This window comes from Pseudoliparis swirei, chromosome 4 (genome assembly GCF_029220125.1).
Source record: "Pseudoliparis swirei isolate HS2019 ecotype Mariana Trench chromosome 4, NWPU_hadal_v1, whole genome shotgun sequence".
Lineage (NCBI taxonomy): Eukaryota > Metazoa > Chordata > Actinopteri > Perciformes > Liparidae > Pseudoliparis > Pseudoliparis swirei.
The window spans coordinates 5,090,413-5,116,622 of NC_079391.1; the positions used below are offsets into that span (position 1 = coordinate 5,090,413).

Sequence of the window (26,210 nt, forward strand, 5' to 3'; positions counted from 1 at the left end):
TGCCAAAGATAGAAAACCTTTTTATTCAGGAAGGCGTTTTTTGACTGTGTTAAATCACTGCCAGCTATTTTCTATTCTAAGAAGTTTGTTTGTATCTTCTGGCTCTGGTTATTTTTGAATGAAAAGTGCTTCATTATTATTATTAGATGTGATTCCTTATTATCCAAGAAAAGCTCCTGCGTCGCAACAATTAGGCAACAAGTTAAACTGAAAAAATAAAAAAAGTGATTCAAGTAAATACATCGATGGAGAAATAACAAGCCATATGCGGGGCCAGAAGTTGAGTTGTAGGTTGAATAACTCTCTCTCTCGGTTTATCCCTCGGCAACCGGCGCTCCGTCGAGAACGCTTGCGAGCCACGTCCGCACTCTCCTGTGCCGGCCGGCTCTCTCTGTGCGAGTGTCAAAAAAGAAAAAGAAGAAAAAAAAGAATCTTCTTCCTCTCAAAGCCAATCTAAATCTCCTTCGTTCTGCCGCTTCCTCGCCGTTGGCGGTGAGCCACGAGTCGAATGAGTTACTTTTTTCTTCTTCTACCCACGTGGCTCCCTCCCTCCCCTGAAGCCTCGAATAGTAATATCGGCGAAGTAGAGATTCGACTTCTCTCGGCATTGAAAAACAAGCCGGGATCATCTCCTACAGGAGACATCGGCAGCAGCTTTTTTCATTTGTTTTTTGTACTGCATGCCAGGATGAGAAGTGGAGTTTCGAGAGGTTAGGATAACAACGGCTCGGACGATTGGTCAATTTTCATTTTGACCTGCTTAAAACAACCCCGATATGTATAAAAAGCCAGCGAAGGCTCCAGGAAGTTGTGATTACGGTTCATTCAAGACCTTCGAGTATTGAAACAACAGCAGAGTCCATGTGGATCTGACCCGGTGGATGTTATCACTTGATATATATACACATCAACACTAAAGACATGAGATATATGCAATAAAATATGCATGCTTACATACAGTACGTCTTACCCTTTGCCGTTTTTGACCATTTGTTCTATTGCCTCCCATCCCAAAGATATTAAAAACACACTTGATGTGCTCCCCAAGCCAAAAGCACTGGAGGGGGTGTAGAGTTGTCATGTTTTTTTATATATATTTGCACATGAAAATAACAAAGTCTGTGGATTGAAATAAATACATCAGAAAGCTAGGATAATCAATAAAGGATATTATGAAGGATATTCTAAAGAATGTGTTATGAAAACATAGAAAGTCACTGGCACTGAAAATGTGATTATTATATTATTCTATCACGTGAGTATAAATGAAATGTTTTGACTTTGGGAGGCGGAGTCAGAGTTTCTACAAGAGATCGTCATAACAGCTGTTTTAACCGGAAGCAGACATGTTATTTTGAAAACTCTTATTGTGAAGGAATGTGTATGAAGTACGTTAGTGGGAGTATCATTGTTGTGTCGTAGATAAGATTAGCCCGCCTCCTGTAGGGGTTAGCCAATAGCATGCTGTGAAATGCATGTGACCAACATACTCACCACTGATTGGCTCTGAGCCCAGTGGAAGGATGCCTTCACTACCGTAGGAGTTGTGAGGCACGTCACATGTCCTCTTGCGGGAATACGATAGAAAGTAAACTGAATTGCATTTAGCGTCTCTTCGGCCTGTGAGCGTGGGACAGATATATATATATATATGCTTTGTGATCCTTATTCTTTCATTAAATACCGTATATTATAACTTTCTGAATCCGGAACTATTTCCAGATCTTTTTTTAACTTAACAGGGGTCACGGACTCCGCATGCTTCTCCAATATAATATCACCGCTTTGTATATCTGGAGTCGTCACCAACGCTATTTGCTGCAGTTAAAAACCCGTTTACAGCCTTTTCCCCTTTGTGTTCAACCAGCAAGCTGCTTTTCAAAAGTAGAGACTTCTGATAAGAACAAGAGAAGCACGTTTATCTGCAACACTCCAGGTGGTGCCCGATCCAAATGGAGCCAGTAAACAGCAGTAAATGTTTACAACCCATGACCTAAACCGTCCAATATGCTCACAAACAAATGGTTCCTGCAACACTCAAGGGTTCTTTTTTCCGCAGATGACCTCTTATGGGAGTAAGAACCAGCTGCACACGCTCTAATCGGGTTAAAAAAGAATCAAATCTTCGGCCCTTTCCAGATCAACAGCCCTCTTTTCTTCTTTTTTAAAACGATGTGACATCTGGAGTTAATGGAGAGGAGGCCTGGCTTTAAACCTCAGCGAGCGGATACAGAATAAGAAGAAGAAAAAGAGACTTTATTTTGTGTCATTCAACAGAGAAAAATGTGAGTTCTGATGCGACGAAGACTGTTTGCTTTTTTTATTCGATACGAATTAAGTCTGTTTTTTTCCTGAATGCTCATAAAGAGAGCTGCTCTGGGTCCCAGTGGACAGACACAGAGGTGCCACCTCTGCCCTCAACAGGGGAACATATCAGAGCTCGACTGCCACGGCTCCCCTGAGTTTTGGGCTATAAAAAAACACACAAAAACACCAGCCTTCTCTCAGCATATTAAAACCCTGTGACGTAAATCACGGTGACATCCTTTTAGACAGACAATGGAATAACGAGCGAAGCAGAGCGGTCGGAGGCTACTTAGTGTGTGTGTGTGTGTGTGTGTATGGGGGGGGGGGGAGGTCGGGGCACTGAGTGGGAGTTGTGGTAACCAGACTGATTGGATTGAGATTTTGACCTATAAAAAGAAACATGCAAGACGAGGGAAAGAAAATGCTATTTATAAAAAAAGAAATTTAATTAAAAAAAAGCACTCCGAGATGGATTTCTGATAAGCGCAGAAGGTCGAGCCGGGAACCAAAACATCAGAAATGTTAACGTCTTCTCTTTAAATTTTTTTTTTTAACCACGCTTTTGCAGCAGAACGCCGTTTTCCCAGCCAGGCGCCGGCGTCCATTCATCACCCGCCTTATTTTAATCAGTCGTCTGTCACAAAAAAAACGTCGCCGCGTCACACCTTCCATCGGTTGATTGCCAGTCTCGACATGTTGAATTGGTTAGTAGCGCAGTTAAACTGTGTGTGTGTGTGTGTGTGTGTGTATTTGCCTCATTTCTCCGCGGTTATGAATGCCTGCGAGCTGCAAAATAAAAAAAAATTTGGCCGGAGCGCAGCCCCAGAATTCAAAAGATGCATTGTCTGCATGACACGCTGACATTTATGAAGAGAATGTCTCCTCTTCACTGGCACACAATAAATAACTCCTGCAATTAATTGGTTGAAATTCTAAATGTTTGCAGGGTATTCATTCATTCATTCATTGTGATGTTTTCTTCTTTTTGTAGTGGAGGTAAAAAAAAAAATCAGAGCACGCAGGATTTCAGAGAGCAAGTGCTCTGTGATTACAGAAATGTTTGCGAGGGAATCAAATCAAATCTGTGCACACACACACACACACACGATGAACAGCTACAAACATCTGGAATTAAAAACAGAGACGCGTGAAGGGAAAGTCTCACATGTACAAACTGTGCATGCAGATGCTCGTGTAAATATGAGCCGATGATGCAACGACTCAAATGGGTGCTGGTCTGCTGCCAGACACACACGATGCCCAAGAAAACAGAAGCGGTTATCTTTTTTTATACATTTAAACCAGATATAACATCTTAATTTGGGAGCTTTAGAGGTGTTGGCACCTTTGGCGTGCTTTAAAAAAAAGTCTTTATTCAAGCTTTAAGTAATCTTTATACGGCTGCCGGCTCCACTTTTACTGGAAATATTATTTATGTTCTCACACTTTGTGACACAAATAAGTGGCTGTATGTATGGAGATATAAAAGTGAGGGCTCTCGAGGTACGAACGCTTATGAATCAACAAATAAAAAAAAACGATGTCCCGGACACACAGACTAAATCTTATTTTTAGGATTCCGGATAACTCCGGAAATAGCACCAGCGACATAAATTAAGATTCCCTCCTGAATCCTTTCATTCACTCACCACTGAGGTAACCAAGATATCGCCAGAGGGTGAGAGAGCTCGCAGACACAGTGTCACAGAGAAATAAAATACATGCCAGCACTCATGGCAGGCATCATATTTCAGGGTACGATTTTTTTTGAAGGTTTAATAGTACTTCGAGGGGCGGGGCCATTGATTGGCTAACGAACTCCTAAAATCCCCGACTGTAAACAAGCCTCAGATTTGCTAAAGCAGTGCGAGCCAAGTCACATGACAAGGGGTGTGTGTGTGTGGGGGTGGGGGGGTCTGCAGACAGACGGAGAGAAAAACTAAAAAAGGAGAAGAGAGTGCAGCGCAGTTGATATTAATCTCGCAGCGAGCTCCGTTTATCTTACATGCACGACGCACATTTATCACCCCCCCCCCAAAAAGTATCCGTCTCAAGGAGCTCCAGACACACGAGCCGACTGGAGGTCGCCTTCAAGGTCACCGCGGTACTGAACCACGTGATGATATGTGGGGGGGGGGGGGGGGGGGCACACCGGCCACCGAGAGCTGCTGCATCTCACCAGCAGATCCGACGATGACGAGGAGCCAAATCCACGCATTTCATTTCCATCTTAACTTCTTATTCTATTGGGTTCTAATATATTTTTGTTTAACTAATTCATTGTTGGTGACACAAACTGATGCGTACATAAAAGACAGAGAAAAATCCCACTTTACTAGACCGTGAATAAAAGCCGACGGCACTGAATCAGTGTGTGGCACTCGGTGTCTTGTAAAGGCCCACGAGGCTCACAGATGTGATGCATTGTGGGGCAGCACTGGGAATGATGGTGTGGCTTTGCTGCAATGCCGAGTGCACGCTCCATGTGTGTGTGTGCCAGAGTGTGTATATACACACACACACATCATACTGAGAGACAGCTGCACCTTGCAGATAATAACCAGAGCCCGACAGTGTGTAAGTGCAGTGTGTTTGCCGCGTGTGAGGATTATGCAGAAAAAAAAAGGAAAAAAAAAAAAAAGTGCCACACGTGCCGGCTCGGAAATCAGGGCAGCAGCAAAAATAAATTAAAACTGAATATTTGTTAGCAATGTCGAACACCCGTATGTACGGTAGAATTCGATACTGGAAATCGTCCATTTTAGCCTCTGGAAAAAAAGAAGCAAAAAAAGCAGCGTTGAGTGCATTGAACGCCGCATGCCTCTAAAAGCAAAAGACCGGGAGACGTGATGCTCTGTAATTATTGGCTCTTCGGTGTCATCCCGATGCACTCTAGATTTGGCACGCACCGACCCGACACTCAGAGGCAGCGGCGCGCAGCAGGTCTTATTGCGGCTGAAAGCTTTACACAAAATCCCGGATATTAGCGAGGCGAGACACTCCATGTGGCATCGGAGTGGGTTATTCAAACACCGGCTGAAACAGAGGGAGACGGAGCGTTGGTATAATTTGCTCGCACGTACAATTCAAAATAGACGTGCCTGAGCTCGTCATGTGTGGGAAGCCTCTTCAACCTCTCTCTCTCTACATCCTCCTTCTCTCTACATCCTCCTATCCTCTCTAAAGACTGTAGATGTCACAGGAATCTGACGCACAGACTATTTTTTGGGGGTTAAATTAAATCTGCCATCTTTCGTCGAGTCTTTCCGAGGCTGTTAATGGGGTTTAAGTTAGAATTGATTAATCTCCTTTTCTAGGTTTTTTCAAAAACATTGGCGATTCAATGTATTTTCATTCTCTAATTTAGTAAAGTAGTAGAAGGGAGGTTCATTCTGAATTTTAAAAGGAGTGGAACACATGTATAGTTTATTTGTTAGCCGGTAACCTGCTGATAAAAGACCCGAAGTTAGAAACTCCGGCTCCGGCTCACTTGTGGTTGGCCGACCTCTAAAAAAAGGTGGACCAGTTATTCTTCTCTCAGCTTCCAAAAATATGTTAAAAGTTACATCAAAGAACTTTCATTCATGTCAATTTTCACAGCGCCTAGTGGACGAAAGCGGTAGGACTAAGAGTCTCTTTAGAAAACATCGTATTTTACTGCAGCGGGGTCCGAAGGTGTACTCACGTCACTCCCGGTGCTCCCGAGTCTCCCTTCCTTCCAGCTGTTTAAAAAAAATTAAATATATTTAAACACTCCGCTATTCTCCCATAGGAGGGATTACAATAGCGTTCACGCAAACGAGAGATCCACAGGAAGTGATGCACGAGTGTAATCCAGCACTCCTGTTTGCATCGCAGCTGTGTTCAGCTACCACAAAAAGACTTTTATTGTGAAGGATTTTTTATATTTTCGTCAAAAATGCATCCTTAAGTTCTGCATTATTTTAAAACAGAAACACCAGCTGCTCTTTCTGATAACGTAGCAGCTCGAGGAGCTTTTTGCTCTCGTTGAAAATCTTAAAAACATTAACTTTACCGAGGTATCTGACTTTTCCACATCCCAAAACCGCCTCAAGTGCTCCATATTTTGGTACTTATGGCCTTCACCAAGAAAGATTGCCTTGAGGAATGACATTATGCCTCCTACGGCTCAGCCAAGTGGACTTGAAGAGGAAAATAATCCAAATCCAGCTGGCTTGCACATGCTCACAGATGGTTTCTGCTACAGACTTCATCAAAGTCCACTTCCATCATCCCTCCTGCCGCTTGGAGGCTCTCACACTTGTCCACTTTTTCCACCAGAGGAGCTCTGTGCAGTTTACCAAAGTGCATTCGCTTTGGACTGGCATGTGTCGAAGGCCTTTAAAGTGTGACCACAGCATGCACACACAAACCTCTACCGTGTGTGTGTGTGTGTGTGTGTGTGTGTGTCTCTTGAGAGGCTCTTGATGAGAAGAGCAGGCGCACACAGTCTGCTCCTCCATCCACCACAATGTAAAGTAGTGTGGACGAGAAGTGGTCAAGCAGATTGCTAATGGTGTGTGTGTGTGTGTGTGTGGCCATATTTATACGGACAATGTATTCATGAGTGCTACACCTGCACTAAAAAAAAAATCTGACACTGTAACTCAGTCTGTATGACATAGTCATGCCTTTCACACACACACACACACACACATATACATATCTACACACACACACCTCACTCTCTCCATTTACATACACCCACTAGTGGGAGTAAGACTCATGTGGCGAGCATTAACATACTGGAACTGGATCAGGAAAGTTCAGACTTTTAATAAAAGATACACGAGATGACGACTTTGAACCCTTGAAGCTCCGCCTCTACTCAGATGGAGCAGGTTGGTGTTTTGAGACAATGATGGTGAAGTAATATTGACCAAAACATTGTCGTCAGAAATTATGCAAATAAGTTGATGAGAACATGACCCGCTCCAGCTTTACTTAGAAAACGTACTTCCTGGACGCTGTTTTTTCGACATCTTGAGAAGTTTTAGAACATTTTTAACTTCTTTTTTTTTTAGATCAAATAGCTCCCCGAAGACATAAGGTGACAAAAGCGTGAATGGCATCAGAGCTCCGGTATGCTGTATTTTACAGAAACCAAAAATAAAATGATTTTTTTTTACAGGAATGTGGACACTGAAGTGTGACAGAACAATGTAATGTGATGTTGTGCGACTTGATTTACTTATTTGATTTACAGCTAGAAGCACAGGAACCATATGAATCATTCATGCTTCATCATGCAAGTTCATTGGGGTTCTTCGTGTCACAGTTACTGTAAAAACGATTAAATCTCTGCTGCAAGACGTTCGCAGCGACGGAGGCGAAGCTCATTTTAGTTTTACCCGATAACTCTCTGAACCTCGCATTCCTCTCCGTCCATCTTAATTAACGGCGGCGCCGCTCGCCACATTGTCTTCAAATCGAATGTTCCCGGTGGAAATCTGCAAAGACGGAACTTTTCTGCACATTCCCTGGAGCGTGCGAGTGATGAAGTCGTTGGAGCGTCTGAAACGGACCCGAGTTGATGAGCTGTCATCATTATCAAGCATTGTGCGCAGGCACTTATGAGTGCCACCTCTGCTGGAAGCCTCGACCTGCTTTTGTGAGTGTGTGTGTGTGCGTGTGTGTGTGTGGGGGGGGGGGGGGGGGGCGTGTCCCTGCCGGGTTTTAGGTGGGCATCGGAGCATGTCACGAGCATTTGGCTTGACCCCCGCCCCTCTCTCCCTCGCCCGCCCCTCCTCTGTTTCTACACTGCAATCCACACACACACACACACATACACTGCCAAGGTCACTCGCTGGATTAGCATGCACGAGAGAGAGAGCGCACAATATTCCTGCAGAGCATGAAGCAAACGTAAACAGGAACGGCCGCCGACTGCATGGCATGCACGGCGCGCTCCGAAGACCCACTTAAAAAAAAAAAGGAGCATTGGGATTTCCTTCTTCAACCGCAGAAAGTAATAAAAACTGAACATCTTTCCTTTCTAGATCTGAATATTTCCTTTTGTTATACATTCAGTGAAAACAACAAACTCTTGTAAACACAATAGTAACCGAGAATCTGTGGATGCACTTGAGTTTAGTATCTGGTTGACGTTGGTTGATGTCAAACTGACCTGATAAAAGACTCAAGATGTGACTGATTATATCTGATGGACACATTGTTCTTAATGATAAGGATGGGGGGGGGGGGGGGCATGCAGTATGGACAGGATATAAAAAATAAAAAAAAAGGTGTGTCATGCATCGATCCCCAAAAAAAGATAAACCTTGCAGATAAACCCCAAAGTCATTCCGAGTACGCGAGATAAGGAGCGCTGCTGAATCACGGCAGAAGAAGAGCGGTCGGTGCACTGGAGGCCACGCCTTTGAGAAACGGCTCGTTGATGTAAACCGTCGTCAGTAAAGGGCGGGACTCGAGTTCGTCATGTTCCAAGTGAAGGAAATAGAAGAAGAAAAAAGAGGAGAAACAAAACCATCTCCTCAGAGGAAGGCGGTGAGACCCGGCCTGAGATGTTTCTGATAACCAACAGAGAGGCCTCACCGCCGCTCCGAGTCCCATGATCCTTTGTGCTCGTCGCTCTCTCTCGGCACAAGGAGCCGTAATGAAAAACAGACGAGGCTCCCCAACTGCAGCGACCACACACAAAAACACACATAAGAGATTAGCCCGCTCATTAGGGGAGAGAAGGAAGGAAGGAAGGACTAAAAGAAACGGGGGGGCAAAGGGGCCATGTTGAGGCAAAGGGTCCTCTGGAGAGAACAGCCCCCCCCCCCCCTTCCCTTTTCCCTTCAGACCATACAAACCAGAAGGTTTTACAGCAGCGACCTGCTTTACATGTTTTGCATCAATGGGTTGAATGGAGGCGAGTTTATAGAGGAAACGTTCAGCGTGTCGCTGCAGACCTCGTTTATGCAAAGCCGAACAGTTAATGAAAAAAGGACGCAAGGTTTAAATGCGATTCTCCACGGCCTATTATCGGCGTGGTGTCTCACACGACTACTTATACGCTCGACAGTTGAGATAATCTCAATAATTTAACTGCTGCCGTCCCAAAAAAAACATGAAAATTAGATTATGAATGCTGAGAAAGGAAAGAAGGGGAGGAGGGACGTCGGTGGTTTGCAACACTTTGCTGGGAACCGGCCGCGAGCCAATTTAATCCATCTATCTAGTTGTTTTATTAAGTGAAATGGTTTAAGTTGTTCCTGTACGGTATGAGCGATATCAAATCTTTTGAGATGATGCATGTGAATTATCGCGTCACGCCTTCGCCGAGTTGGCTGAGCGTCAGATTGTTGTTTTCAGAAGTAGGAACTTCCACTTTCAGACAGGTCGTGTTTACAAGGAGCCGACGACCGCCGCATGCACGCTTGTTGTCGGCGTATTCACCTGCGTGAGCAACGTCGCAAGATGAGGACAGAATGACGAATACATTGTTAGGAGCCAGAGACTTTTTAAAAGAATTAACTGCAAGTTATTATTTTCCCCAACCGGGTGTTAAAAGATATCGCGGTTCAGCAACACCTCCCTGAAGTCAATTCTCTAAACAGCATCCATATTATTTCTTTTGCCCTCATTTGTCATACGCTGCCACGGAATGTGTAAATAAATTTAAAAAAAAAAGAAGCTGTTAGCCGAGCAAAATAGTGGAGAAAAAAAAACCCAGCAACCGTGTTTTTTGTATTATAAAAGCTTAATCCAAAGTCGTTATAATAAGAGGAGTGCTGCAGTTTTCGTGTGGATTAATTGCATGCAATGACAAAGTGAGGTGCAAAAAGGTCGTCCATTCAATCAGTGGATTTGCCAGGAGAGACTTTAAATTCATATTTGTGAGACTAACTGTTGCACAACACCAGCAGGTCAATTAGCAGAAACAAATGGAGAGAAGGCGCTTTAAAAAAGGTACAAACTGCAAGAAAATAGACTAAATGCGCTGCAGAAAACAGGCCCAGAGCTGTTGCACTTCTTCCTTTCGTCTCCACCACAGTAACACTTTGTGATAGCTGATATTAAAAAAGACCCGCGGGGAACAAACATATAATTTAGGGTTATGAGAAGCGCCGATTGTGGTTCCGGCTTCTTCAAGTTGGCACACGTACACATTTGAACCTGCGAGCGCTCGAGTTCTCCGCCATTGCTCCACTAACCGTGAGTTGGATTTGTTCGCCGTCGACTTGAATGACATTATTTTTTTGTGTCGATTTGACCGATTGCTAAAAGGCCGCCGCCCCCGAGTGAGCGATGCCGAGCGAGGTCGTCAGAAGCGGGCGAACCCGTTCCTATAGCGACAGTGAACGATGTCAGATGAAATGATAAAAGTGCTGGAGCGGCTTTCTCAGATGTACGTTAAGCTAATTAGGCCAAGACGTAAACTGTCAAGTTAATTTGGCCAACATTCGCCAAAAAGAACACACGTAAACTGTAAGATAAGTCGGACTCCCACTAGTCAGGTAAATTAGCTGAAGTTTGACTTGAGAGCAGAGTATTAGTGTATATTTTTCAAGTATTTAGTTATTTGAAAAGGATAAAAGAGAAGAAGAAACCATCGTTCAAACTATTTATGAACAGATTATAAATCTTACCACACACACACACACACACACACACACACACACACACACACACACACACACACACACACACACACACACACACACACACACACACACACACACACACACACACACACACACACACACACACACACACACACACACACACACACACCATTGGCCTATAGACCAAGGAAACCATTCTTCTGATCCTTTCTGGGGACCCTAGGGGTTGCAGTCAGTACAACTTGGACATGCGACATATTCAGAATTTAAAAAAAACTTTGAATAAACGAGCGACGGCGCTCTGTGCAGCGGCGAGTGTCGGGCTTCAGGTCGACCGCGTCATTCTTAAGCTACGTTAACACCAAATTTTCGCGTGAGTAGTTCCCATGAAGCGTCAACGTACAGACGCAAATGGTTGCGATTGATGGGATTTTTTGCCGGGCGGCGCGAATGACGCCAATTGCACGAAGCAAATTCGAAATGACGCGAGTTGCGAAAGCCAATCAGCGTTGAGATGCTCCGCCGCTATTGAATCCGACTGCTGCTGAAGAGACAGTCATTCATACGTAGTTGGTGAAAGTCACCGAGCTGTGTGAGCCTACGGGTGATGTCATGTATAAATATGGATAAATATATATTATATTAATGTTATGAACCCAGACAGGAGGGCGGAGATGCACTTTAAAAAGCCGCAGAGATAAGCCCCGCCCCCTCTAAGGTGCGAATGACGTGCGTGAGCCACAAATAGAAAAGCAATTAAACTCTCGTAACACCTTTTGGTGTGAACGCAGCGTTACAACCGTTGCAAATATATAAATTCTCATTAATTCAATTAATTTTTTATATAATACTAATTTAATCGCATATCTCTCTCGCAGTGCTTAGCTGACACTTTTTGCACGTCAAGGCCATCGGAAGTGTTTTCGACTCACTGTAAGGGAAGCTGATGCGCGGTGTGACGTCATCCTCGGTCGCCGTCAGTGATTGGAGGCAGGCGGCCAATAGCAGCGCGGCAGCCAGAAGACGGTGGACGGTCGCAGCTAACGTCCACATGGTTGCCCGATCCTCTCACACGGTGTCGTTTTAAAATCCCTTGGAACTCATTAAGCCTCCCTCGACCGTGCAGATCTTTATGTTCTCACTCCCATCGTCCTGCAGGCGGAGGGGGAGTGAACGCGTCCTTGGACTCGATGCTCGTACTCCGAGTGGATATCAGGCTCTTTGCGCGGGGAAGAGGAGTTAAAGACCGCCGCCCGTTGTCATCTGCTCATGGCGCTCTCCGATGGATCGGCACTAAGATCCAATCAGCGGCCGTTCACTGGAAGTCATTCCGATTCTGTGGAGAGAAAAGAAAGAGAAGTTGTTTCTTTGTTGTTTGATCCAAAAAATATGTAGAATAAAAGATGAAACACACGCTAGAACAACAGATCCAGATCCAACTGTTGACGCTGTAAACCCACAACGACAAAAGAGAGGATGCATTTGGTTGCGGGTTCATTCTGGCAGAATGCTACGGATTTTAATGCAAACAAATTGAGAATTCAAGAGTCACAGTGCGGTTTCCACAAAACTTTAATATATAAAAATGTAGCACGCCGATGATGATGGCTTCGATTCAAGCCACGATGACAAGCGCAAATATTTATGCTCCTTCTGTACCCCCTTTCACCACACTGCCAAAAAAAGAAGAGAAAAACTCCACTAAAACAAGACCATTCGGACCACCAGCCAGCCAGCATGAGCTCACGCATCACGTGGGCGGAGCTTAAAGGTTTCACAAACTTTTAAAGTCTCGGGGAATGTCCAATTTGCACTGAAGCCCACAAGCGGTTCTCTCAGAGATGAAAAAAGCATGTTTTTTTAAATCCCAGTATTTGATTACGCTGTCATCAACAAATCGGTGAGAGATCCCCGAGAAGATAACATGGCAGCTCGGCTCTGATTTTGTGGCTGTCGGGGGCAATAAATGAAAGATAAATGAAAGAACAGTAAGTCTGTTATCTGTCTCAAAGAGGAGCAACAAACACAAATGCTTCCTGACTTTTATTGGCCTCATTGTGCAGATAAGGACACGGTTATGCATGTTATGCTGAGATCTTGTGTTTAGTAAAGGGGTTGCCTTTCTGGGAAAACATCTGAAATAAGTACTACTCACTCTTAGTGAAACAAACACTGGACATTTGACGAAAATAATCATATCTTTTGTTTCAGATAAACTGTGAAATTCTTGGTAGAACAGCAATAATAGAAGCTGTGGCCCCTTGGGCGCAGCAGATATAAGTTAAGCTCTTGGTACGTGAACTTATGAGCATACTAGTTGCTATTTTAAACATCCAGCTACTACCAAGCTACATTAGCATTAATGGCAATTCACGTTAATATGCCAAATGAAAGTCCAATATTCCCTTTTGTTCGTCTCCACCAACTCTCGAGCTGCTAATTGTCGATTCTCTTGATTCTTACCAATATATTAAGAGTACGGTGAACAAAGCACAGCCTGTTCCTGTAATATGTGAACACCACTCACTACTTATTGCACGGCAGCGCTGGATGTCTCTCCCCGCGACCTCTCACGTAGGTGGCGACGTAAAAAAAAAAAAAGCAAACACCGGCGTCTCCGGTTGAGAGCTTACATCACCGCTTCTATTCCCACGGGATCTCGTTCAAATATTTACAACTGGTCTCCTCGGCTAATGGCCCCGGGTTGTACACCGAGACTTCCGATCAAACTGGTCATGCAACAACAGAAAGACAGACGGCGATTTATAACCCCGTCTCCTCGCAACACACACCTTCACGTTTGCTATGACAAAACAGACTCCTCTAGTTTTTCCTGAATAAAACCTCCCTCCCTCGCTTAGCTCTGCATCTGAGCCTCGCCGTCACACCCAGTGTCTCCGTCCACAGGGACTCAACCAGTGGATCGATATGCCCCGTGTCACTCCACCAGCCCGAGTGTGTGTGTGGGGGGGGGGGGGCAACACAGCGGTCCTTGATCCGGTAACATCTCCCTCCTCCTCTGGTGCCTCTCGTGGCCCCGCTGACACGGCAACAGCGAGCATGGCGGCCCGGCATGTGTCACACACAGACACACACTCCAGGTCTCCGTGTTCCCATGCAGGGCTTATCCATGTGCAACTCTGCAGAGGTCTTTTAAATGTTAATGACAAGAGAGGGGTGCTGTTCTGAGGGTTTAGGATGCTTTTAAAGGGGGCTAATTCCGGGATGCAGTTGTGTATAAATAATTATCGCAACACATTTATATTGACCTTTCAGTGGCCTAAAAGGTTGTTGGTAAAAAGTGATGAGTGCTAAAGACCTGAATGAATGAAATATTAAGCAATGATTGGGTCCAAATTGCTATAACAATCGTTACTCTTTGTATTTTTTCCAAATGTAGTAGATTAAAATACCTCAGAGATGATGTTACTCTCTCAGGTGTGAAGTAACCTAATCAAAGCTACGAAGCAGTCTCTACGAGAACCAAGTCTTACAAAAGAGTTCAATAGATCTTCATTCCTGTAGTTCATGTTATCCCTTGTAGTCTCTTGGATTGGAAAAACTCTCTTGGGTGCCTCTTCACAGAAAAAAACCCACAAATTGTACTTTGAAGCAAGAACACAAAAAAAAGGAGTTGGAGTGATCAGTCTTCCTCTGAGTTATGACAATATGAAGTGGCCCCTGCAGCACACTGGGAAGCTTAAAGTGTCTGGGGAATCCAAAGAATACAGGAAGACTCACGGGTGTAAATCATACAACGTTCATGACTGGAGCAGCACCCGAGTAAGACGAGATTGATGGTCGACACCTGAGATGCAAATCCACGAAGGTCTTAGCAAGGGGACGAAGGGCACGAAGAGCAGAAAGGGCACAAAGGGTACCAAGGAGATGAAGGGCCCCAAGGGCACCAAGAGCAGGAAGGGCGCCAAGGTCACGAAGGGCATTAAAAGCAGGAAGGGCACAAAGGGGACCAAGGCTACGAAGGGCAACACGGGCACGAAGGGCACCAAGAGCAGGAAGATCACAAAGGGTACCAGGGAGACGAAGGGCGCCAAGGGCACGAAGGGCACCAAGCGCAGGAAGATCACAAAGGGTACCAATGAGACAAAGGGTGCCAAGGGCACCAAGAGCAGGAAGGGCGCCAAGGGCACGAAGGGCATTAAAAGCAGGAAGGGCACAAAGGGCGACAAGGGCAGGAAGGGCACGAAGGGCACAAAGGATAGCAAGGCCACAAAGGGCATTAAAAGCAGGAAGGGCACAAAGGGCACCAAGTGCAGGAAGGGCACAAAGGATAGCAAGGCCACGAAGGGCATTACAAGCAGGAAGGGCACAAAGGGTAGCAAGGAGATGAAGGGCGCCAATGGCACCAAGTGCAGGAAGGGCACAAAGGGCAGGTAAACGAATGTAACATCGCACTTATCCCGTTACAAGTACATGTATTCTAGTCAAATGAATCACGTCGTGTCCTAATCCCTCCTGGATAACAACGAGGCATGGATCTGAAGAAAGCTTATTAAATATGAATAGGCATTAAATTATATTTGACAGCAAGTACTCGAACCAAAGAAAGCGATCCCGTTATACGCATCAGTTATAGGACGTAAAGGATTGGAGCTCTAAATTTAACTGGAGCCGTTACCGTACGGGCCACAGGACCCATCTGCTCCTCAGGCAGAAGGTCTGCTGCCCCGTGTGTTTATGAAAGGGTGAATCTGGTGCCATATTGTTTAAGGTTGCAGATTAATTAACCTTCACGAATCTCCCTTGGGGGAGCTCCATATTAATACCTGCATCTGTTGAGAGAGAGAGAGGATGCCAAATTGGACGATAAACTCCGCCAGGTCACGACGAGGTCACGGGGAATAAGGAGCGCTAATCGTTTGGATAGCTTTGTGTGTAAACGACCGGGCTTTGTGCTCGGGCGACCGGCTCTTAATATCTCATCCCCGGCAAAAGTCACTCGTCTCTCATTTAATCTTTTTGGCACATGCCGAGGCCCTTATGGGGATAATCAGCGGGCCGGGCAGCACCGTGTTATGAGAGCGCCATCGCTGAGCTCGACATGAGGCTAGATTAGGCCGACGTCCAAATCCATCAACGGTATCACGAGCGCGTCTGAAGTCCAGAGAGAAAGAGAAACTATAAAAGCATTTGCTTTTAATTAGGAAACTGGCAGTTGCAGTCCTGGTAACTGTCAGTAACTGCTACAAACTAAACATTAATTGTAGGATGAGATACTCCTCCTTGCAATAGTGTAAGATAGATAGATCCCCCCTCAACCCCCCTAAGTCTGACCCTAAAAACAACATGTGTGCCACTATTCAGAGACATTTTATGGAGCCATTATGTTGAGCAGAAAAGAGCTCAATAGGTGACTGACAAGCCAGAGACGGCCTGCTGTGTCTGCCATTATAACTCTCACTTATAGCAGTCTGCTTAGCCGAGTGAGCGGTGCATGATTGGTTTAAAAAGTCAACCGAGGGTAAACCATTGTCCCAAAATAATCAATGATTGTCTTTTTATAGACTGTGAGATTGTTTGTTCATGTATTACAAAGCGCAAGCTTCAAAATCATCTTAAAGAAACATCTAAATCAGCTTCTCGATGCTCATTCACTTGTGTGAATGTGTGGATTCACTTGTCCATACGATAGGGGAAGCCTGTGGCTCAGGGGTAGAGCGGGGTCGTCCTATACAATGAGATGACTGGGGGTTCGATCCCCGGCTCCATGTGTCCTTGGGCAAGACACTTAACCCCAAACTTGCTCCAGTAGCTAAGCTCACGGTGCATGAATGTTAGTTAGTCCCGATGGGCCGGTGGCACCTTGCATGGAACGGGTGAATGTTGACTAGAAAAGTGTTTTACAAAGCCCGTTCCCCATTTATAAAGTGTTGTAAAACTTCAATATGTAAATAAATAAAATTCCTCTGGTTGGGGTAGATGCTAAAGGCCTTTGTAGACCTAAAGCCAAGCCGGCTACACTCTCCACTGAACACGGATAACCGATTTCAACCGGTGAGACCAGACTGTAAATATGCATAGAATACCATAATATAAATAGTATTTTTTTTTAAAGGCCAATAAAGCTGTGCAAGAGATGCCATATAACTCATTATGTGTTTAAAATACAACTATTATGGTCTTTTCTAGCAGCTGCAATGAGCCTCACGCGCCATGAAATCAGTTTTACTTTCACGAATCTCCGTGAAAGCCTCACGCGGAACAGCTTGCAGACAAAAGGTCGATTAGGGAGCCGAGCGATGTGCTGACACAACGCTTCACATCTCTGGCTAGCTCTACGTTTTCTCGACGAAAAATTCCACTTTTACAGCATCTTAAAAGTTCCCAAACATACTTTTTTTCCACGACTAAACTGGCAGAGATTTGAGTCCATCTGATAGATATCAAATAAATAGATGATTTGGAACAAAAAACAGGTCCTCTTGACTTTGTAAGTATTTGAAATACTAAACCTCTGAACTGGATTCCTCAGGGGTGGAAGGTAAAATAGTTCTGTATTTTCAAACGGTTTATGAAATAAAGCACCAGTACAGGGGATATGAACAGGGGGTGTGAACATGGGGGGGGGGGGGGGGTTCACATTTCCTCTCATCCAGCCCACCTGGGAATGGTCCAGGGGGGAGTGAAGAGGAAGGTTTAAGCTAAGCGACTGCTCGCAGACTCCTAAATAAATCACGGCTGGGTTAAAAATAAACTGGAACTGTATAACTTTGAGTTTGGAGCCAAAATGTGCTCATTGATTTCAGGGGGGAGAATGTACAGCGGATTACAGGTAATACGTTTTATCGGAGCCAAATCTCCAGGATATCCTCTCGGAGGCCTTAGAGTAGTTTTTAATATGAACAACTTTGTCATAACAAGCCGAGCACAATACAGCCCTTATAACATCTTTAATGCCCGCCAGTTTAGTTTTTTTCGCTTCTTAAAAGCAAAATTCATATAGGAGCGGGAAATCAGATGGCAAAGTAAACATTTTATTGAGTTTTTTTATGTTAATGTCAATTACAAATTGAGCAAAGGCAGCTTGTCTTCTGCTTTTTCTCCCAAGTTACAGAACAAACACACAGAAATGTAAACACACACACACAACCAGAGAGAAAACTGTTCTATTAAATATAATTTCTACCCTGCAGGTAGAAAGCAGCCAAGGCTTCTGTGCGTCAGTACTCAACAGATGAGACTTTAACCCGGGATTAAATAAACAAAACCCTCTAAGCACATCTATAATAATCAGACAGCTGCACAGATTCATTATCCTGATGCCTGAAGGCAAAAGAGACAAATCTCTACAAATGGCACACAAAAAAAGAAACAAGATCTGACACCGAATCAAGATCCATTGATTTAACATTTCCCTCCCTCCCAATTTCCTCTAAGCAAATGTTTTCCTGTTTACAACAGCGAGCAGCTGATAATGTTTATGTTGCAACACACTTCTCCAGTCCTTTACCTAAAGGCTGTTACAGAGACAGATAAGAAATAGAAATATCTCAAAAACTACTTTACAGATATCAGACTCACTGTATATTTTGGGATTTATTCTCTGGCCACAACAGTATCTGCTATCCTGCGTTTATTTGACAGTAATTCGACGGTTTCTGAGAATTTAAACCAACAGCGTTTACTGAATTATTGATTATGTTTGGATAATATCAGGATGCGGATGTTTCCTGCATGTATTTTCAATTATTCATTGAATCATCTTGCTATTAATGACTGGCTGCAATGCATCCTGCTGACGCACGTCCCTTGTGCATTCAAATGTTAACAAGAATTATAGAAAAGGACCGTATTACACATTAGTTTCTCACTCAAGGAGACATCAAACTTCCTATCAAGCTGAAGGCTCTTCAGTTTATAAGTCAGTCCCTTCCCACGACCTCAAGATGACTCACGGTTCAATCTGACATCTGTTAAAAGTGAATACGGATCAAAGTTTCCTTTTAGAACAACATGTACTTACTAAAACTAGATATAACTCAGTGATTGCACGTTCAATGTGCTATTTTAGGAACACACAATGTGTTTGAATTGCTTGATACTGCTTCTGGATGATCTGCATCCACTGTCCAGAAAAGATGTGCGGTCGCACTGCTTACAAAAAAATACTCAAATGAAACCGAAAACGCAATTTTTACACTAACACAAAAGTTTTGATAACTGGAGTTAGTCGAGGTACATTTAAACTGCAATCTTAATGCGAGTGAGACAACCCGGTGTTCATCTGCTCATGATGAAGTTATTGGAATGGACAGTACAGCACCGACTCCAGCTTCCTTAGGTGCACGGCTGGACATTGCATAATATGCACCAATTGGCTTTGCATGACCCCGAGCCCTCAGACAGGTCCGTGCTAAATTGTTTTACTACACTACCGCTGCCACTGATCCCATCGTGGCCGTGTCTCCAAAGTCAAAAGGTGTTCATTAAAATGCACTGATGAACGTAAGATACCACATCCCTCTGCGATCTCTTCAGGTTGACAACGGGACTTTTGCAACATCTGCTATACATTCGGCACACACACACACACACTTGTAATCGCGGACCCGTGAGGACCTTGAAGCGTTGGTGTCACGTGGGGACACCACTTTCAAAATTGAATAACACACACACCAAAATAGAGCAAAGAGTGATCCAAAGCTGGAATAGCCAAACTTTTTTGTACATTTGTGCACACACACTGCTCAGCGTTGCCACACAGGCGGAAGCGATTATCATTTCAAAAGAGCGAGTGAAGTCGAGCTGGCAGAGGAGATAAGTGCTGAACGGTGAGTCGGGGTCACCTTATTCCCTCTGATGATACAGAGTTGCCGTTGCCTCAAATTATTCAAGCCCGAAGACGGGGAAACAGCGGGAGATCAGTTCTTGAAAGAACTGTAAAGCGTCAATAAAGAGCTGCGAGTGTCAAGAGTACAGTTGGGTTTTAGGAGCCATCATTTGATCACACAACCCGGCTGAGAACACATTTGGGAATCTCTAGACATGTGCGAGTCACTAAAAATGAGCACTATTAGACTCACTGGAAAACAGATTTCACTAATCTTCATTGTTTATTTTTATTATGATGTGCATCTGGGTTGAAAAGAGCCCCTCACACTTTTAACACGATGATCCATTTAGACTAATGAAGTGCGCTGACCAATCAGGAAATCCTCTTGATTAGAGCCAGTTTGCTTCCGGGGGAAAGAGAGAATAGACAGAGAGACAGAGAGAGAGAGGATTTAGATTTCCACTTGAAGCCCAACAGACTTCAACTTAATGACCTTCTAAAAGGGCGTCAGCAGTGAGGAGAGAGGGGGAGAAAACACATGTATTTCTACCACTGTTCTCCTTATTGTAGCAGATGTAGAGGCAACGTTGTTGCAATTCGAAATGGCCACAACAAAGGGCAACATCTCATTCATTTGCTGAGTTGATGATGATGATGTCAGGTAACTTCTGTGAACAAACTCTGTGGCGTGAAAAAAAGGAGAGTGGGAGATTTACAGTTGCGTAATGACAGAGTCGAGGCCTTTGTGAGGTCTGGCTGTGTTAGCATCAAAGTTCATCTGCTAATCCAAAGACTTGGCGATTCATCTCATGACTCTTAAACAGAGTTGGAGGGATAATCCCTGCAGTTGAACCTCATTTCTTAACTCTGGTTTGACAGACGGGGCCGATAGGATTTTAAAAAAGTGTATCAGATGACAATATTTAGTTTCTGGCCCTTGGTTCACCTCGTCACACAGTTCAGGTACGAACGCAGAAGACCTGAATGACAAGGCCTTGAACACAACACTGTGCTCATTATCATCCTGAGTGGAAACATGACACAGTTTGCCTGAGCCGTCCATCTGGTTTGCCTCCTCATGACTGACGGCGGTTTACACTCTGCAAATAAGTCAACGTCAAAACAAGGAACAGTGACACACTTTGTTTACCGTCTTTGTCAATAAAAGGAAGTAATAGGTCCACAGTGTGGAATCTCCTGGAAACAATCCCACTGATAAAAAGGTGATAAGAAACAGGATCATCATTTATTAATTCACCTGGAACAGTTAACCGGAGAGGAGATTAGAAACTGGAAGTAAATGTAAGTTTTCGTTAAGTTTAAGTTTCCCTCCACAGCGTCAATATATCCAACACTAAATATATCACAATACCTAAACGGTAGACTTTAAAAAGAATCGGTACAACTCGTTTTGATCCTGCACCCTAATTAATTCAATCATTAAAAAAAAGTTGTTCATCTTTTTTGTTGAAATTGTCTCCCCGACAGCAATCGATTAAGAAGGAAAACAATCTGGAATCGGTGGCTGTTGCAAGCCTCTCATAAACCCTTAAAATCATTTTTTTGTCGGCCACCTGCACATGTTCTGCAGGTGCTTTGCAAAAATAAATCCCCCTTTTTCTGACCCCCTTTCCTCCCCTAATCATTTGGATTAGGGTGGACACGTGGATGGAAGCACAACGTTTGTTCATGCGTTACAATATAAGCTTTAAAAAGAAAAGAAAAGGAAAAGTCCACCCCAAAATAGAAAATACATATTTTTCCTCTCACCCGTCTATCCATCTAGATTGTTTTGATACGAGTTGCATCGTTTTGTCGTTTTGTAGGTATCTGCTATAGAGATGCATGGCTTTAAGTGCATATTATGGGGCTATAAAAAGGCACTCAGCTTGTGGTTACTCAAGATAATCCTTAGACCTTGTCAAGCAGAGAGCCATAGAGTGTTATAATGTTCAAAAGATGGTTGATAACACTCTAAAACTATAAGCAAATCAAACCAAAGCAATCAAGAACTAGAACAGGCACTCGGTAGAGCGCATACCTTCGCATATCACAAGATTGGGCATTGAATTATGAACATTTTGGCATTAGTTGAATGCCAATTAGATAACAATTGACCGCGCTATGGTAAAAAGAAGATGTTGACCTTTTCATGACCTTGACCTTTGACCCGATCGATCCCAAAATCTAATCAAATGGTCCCCGGATAATAACCAATCATCCCACCAAATTTCATGCGATTCAGTTTAATACTTTTTTATTTATGCGAGTAACACGCATACAAATAAATAAATAAATACACGGCGATCAAAACATAACCTTCCGCATTTTCAATGCGAAGGTAATAATAAATAGCGTGACAGGTAAGAGAAAAACAACTTTAAAAACAAATAAAACTACTGTATTTCCTTCAGTAAGTTGCTTGCTCATCTCTTTTCTCCCCTAGGGCCACATATTTCTTTCTTTGTATAGCAAAATAATTTGGTTTTATTACATTTTATGTAAATACTGAATCTAAAAGACCATCTTAGGGGTAAAATACAAACACAACTGTGTCTCCATATCGCTCCAATGGAAATAGACGATAAAGTTATCGGATCAAAGTCTCAAGGAAAAACATTCCAGGCACACGGAAAGCCTGGTTTCCATCTCTAAAAAAAAAAAAATCACAGGGAAAGAGAACGAGTAAGACTTTATCTTCTCTCCGAAGGACACGTTACATAATATCTTTCCATCCGTAGACGGCCGCCTCGGTTACGGCCTCATCCCAGTGGATGCAGACGGTTGTCAGACATGACTGAAGGCTGCGCCCAGCTGCAGGTTGAACTCCGCCTGTCAGCTTTATGACGCGAGTGCGAACACGCTTCTCTAAAAACAACTACAGAAATACTAGAGATGACGTGGCACTAATTTAAATTAAGATATTCCGGTCCTCTCTGTTCAATCTCAGATGTAATTTGAGCATCACGAGACTCGATTATTGCGTTTACCTTTCATGGAGGTGCCTAAATAAAGAATACCAATGATGCCACATTGAGTCTCCAGTGTAAACTAAAAGCAGAAGCCACAGGACGGAGAATGGCGGCGCGCTCTCTACACACGCGAGGTACATTTGGTAAACGGCGTTAAGTAAATATACAGCACGTCTTTCAGGACTAACGCCATGTGGTGGAGCGTGTGAGGACTTGCAGCTACAGACTTCGCCGTGTGAACAGCGATGACCGGGCATGACAGATGAGTCAATGCAAGTGGAACACGTTCATGTTGTTACTACCGAAAACAGATTTGGTTTGTGAAGTGATGCCAGAGCGGGATAAAAGATTAACAAAAACTAGAGGGGGAAAAAAAAGGTAGAAAAGGCGAATTAAGGGAATGAATTGCAGGCGTCACCGGCTCCCAGACCCCCTCCAGGCCTGGGCCCGGCCTTTCTACAGGTCACACTGAATACGAAAGCCTCGCACCTGGAGGACAAAGCTATGCGTAGACGCAGAGCAGAGACAGTCAGCCATTATAGCTACAGCCAGGTTTTTTCAGTGAATGCAAATGCGAACCGTTAAACTTCAATCGGCACATGTGTAAAAGCAACAAACGAAAGGTGTGACTTCTCACAGTTTTAGGATTCAGCAACGCGACAGGAAGTCTTGCAGATTCTTCAAACTCGATGTGCTTTTTCTTTCTTTTCCCTGCAAAATGTTCGAGCTGCAGGAAAAAAACTACAAACTACAAATTGTGTTTGTTGTCACGCTTTGCTCATTTTATCCGGGTCGGACAACAAAAGACCTTTCGGACCCGTCTGGATCAACTCGAAGCCATAGAAATTACGTTTTTTCCCCACGTCTCGGCACTGACCCTGAACATTCACGTTCCCATCAGATTGTACCGAGCACATCCAGCCCCTCTGGACACTACGTGGGATATCACTAACTTTTAAGGGGGGGGTTAAACACAACCAGAGTGTACTCCCCTACTCCCCTCCCCAACTCTTTCACCACAACCTCTCCACATGCTGACCATTCCTCTGAAGTTGTTACAGTGGGTGGAGTGCTGGGTGGAGTCTGTGTGTGTGTGTGGTTGTGTGTTTGTTTTGAGTGTTTTAATGTGTGCGTGATTGCGTGGGGGGGTTCTGTGTGTGCATATGTGCCAGTGTTTTTCAGAGAAAGAGAGGGAGGACCGGGTGGAAGCACACAAGATGCTTTTTTCAAATACTTCCAGAGAGGTTTGTTTACAGTGAGAGGCCGAGACCGTCAGAGTTGCTGATACCGTATCGCACTCTGGAAAGAGAAGACCAGCAGAGGCCTGAAAGGGGGACAAGACTGTTTCACTGATTCCCACAAAGCATAGCAGCATCATCTATTCTAAACACTGCGAACCAGGCTTTCGGTTGCGTCACTGCCTCCAGTTATTGGTCAATCAGTTTACGGATAAACGTCCACATTTTATAGTGTTTGTTTAAAAGCAATGCAGAGAGCGATATGGGAGGCACAACAGATGCCTGCAGAGATAGGAGGAGAATTACAGGAAAAGAGCATGGTGTCATGAAACAAGTGTAAAGTTGGACTGAGGCAATTCCATGAGTCTCCGCGTGGAGCTCACAGACCTGTGACAGCAGCAATCTGGACAATGTTACCAAAATAAAAGCATAAAGTCACAGAGATGTTTCTTCTCTTTTGGACTGTTTACCCCACTGCAGAGTGCCTACGTGCACATTTCCCCAACAGTGCTTCAAATCAAATAATAATGCTGTAATTTAATTAGTTACGATTTTTCTAAAATCGTATTGTGGGAAGGGGGGGGGGGCTTGGCTCAGTATAGCAATCAGGCAATGCTGCACGTGAGAGCCTCGTTCAGCACATCCCTGATGGAAGTGACATGAGGGTACGAACTGTGGCGCTGACAGGAAGACATTCTGGGTTCATATCGAGTATCATGAGGTAAAAAACCACTGGAGGTTTTCAGAAAAACTCAATTTACGCTCAAAAGCTCCCATAATTGAATACATTGCCTCCAAAATTAACATATGAATGCATGCGAGCCTTAAAAAAACGTGCAAAAAGCAATATTTCCACGCAAAAAAACAAACACTGGACGTACTTGATTCAGTTACTCCGGCTCATGTCCCCCGAGGAAAGGTGTTGGAACCTGGAAAAGAAAACCGAAGAACACCGAGGAGCCAAAAAAAGAAAAGAGACCATCCACGAGCTGCGGAGCAACACAAAAGAAGAAGAAGAGGAAGAAGAGACTCGGTCACCGCTCAAGGCTTCAGCTGGAGGAAAGAAAAAGAAAAGCAGGAACGTAACACGAGTTAAATCCGCGTCGTGAAGTCCATCACCGAGCCTCTCTCACTCCGCTCGGAAGACGCTGCTGCGTTCAGGTTGCTCAACTTTCGCTCCTCCCACTGCACGCGCTGCCCGACAGCAGCGGGCCGTGCGCGAGCCGCGGGACGCGCGCATGGTCACGCATTTCCAAGAGCGATAATAGCGACTCATATTTTACAATATAGGTAGAGTATCCCCTTTATCGGGTCAAAATACACACACTAAATATTTAAAACATGTTTTAAATATTTGTTTTAAATATTTGTATTATTATTATCATTATATATGTATTTATTTTATATTTAGTATATATACACATTTTATTATTTATTATTATTCATATTTAGTATATATATATATTTGTTATTATTTATATTTAGTATATATACACTAAATATTTAAAACAATATAAATATATATATATATATATTGTTTTGAAGATTTAATATACATATATATATATGTATATTAAATATAAACATATATATGTATATATATATATATATATAAATGCAGTGCCAAGAGCTGCAAGTATTTATGCAAATATTGTGACGGTCCTTGTCTAAACTTGAGACTTTAAAAAAAAAATCAATTTATAGCAGTGTATTTGTTTTACACTAAATAAAACGTGAAGTATGTCCCATCACACATGTTAAAACATTTAAAGGTTGGCCAAAAATGCATCAAAAAATAAATAAAATATATAGTCTACAGTCTCTAGGTCATCAACGTTGTGGATCAAGATATGCATTTCTCGTTTTTTTAAACACATTCTTAAAGTATTCATGAAATGTGTTTTGAATGATATGGCCTGAGAGAAGGGAAGAGACTGAAATCTCACTTCTGTCAGATTGTGATAGTGACTCTTCCTGCTCTGTTGTCTCTTGGTGAGTCAAGTGTTGTTCCTCTCCTCTCTTCTCAGGCTGCCCTGCAGCCGTCAAACAATGAATCACAAAGAGAGCCTCCGCCACAAAGAGAATTACAAGGGATTACGTGAGAAAGGCCAATACTTGAAAACAACCATGACTCAACCATTCATGTGTAATCTCTCTTCTCTTGTTGTGTTGTTTCCCCCATAAAAGAATATTCAAAGGCGTGGACACTTCATGTAGTTTATCTTCTGGAGAGCCTTTGGCCTCAACCTCTGCTCTGGACGTCCAATCAAAATGATCGTGACACAAAACAAAGTCTTCCACGCCC

At 43.6% G+C, this 26,210-nt stretch overlaps 1 protein-coding gene across 4 annotated transcripts in view; it reads right to left on the bottom strand.

Moving 5' to 3' along the window:
- sema4bb (sema domain, immunoglobulin domain (Ig), transmembrane domain (TM) and short cytoplasmic domain, (semaphorin) 4Bb) overlaps window positions 1-26,210 on the bottom strand; it is a 54,305-nt gene that overhangs the window by 22,602 nt on the left and 5,493 nt on the right. The window contains exons 1-3 of one of the 4 annotated variants that reach the window (XM_056413468.1): window positions 24,944-25,008; window positions 24,787-24,834; window positions 11,834-12,237 (exon numbers count right to left, since the gene is read on the bottom strand). In XM_056413468.1, the coding sequence (XP_056269443.1) occupies window positions 11,834-11,954 (121 nt within the window). In that variant the 5' untranslated portion in view covers window positions 11,955-12,237; window positions 24,787-24,834; window positions 24,944-25,008. Of the gene's footprint in view, window positions 1-11,833; window positions 12,238-13,693; window positions 13,760-24,786; window positions 25,009-26,210 lie in introns of those variants that run through there. The other 3 variants (XM_056413467.1, XM_056413470.1, XM_056413469.1) reach the window with 3 other exon arrangements.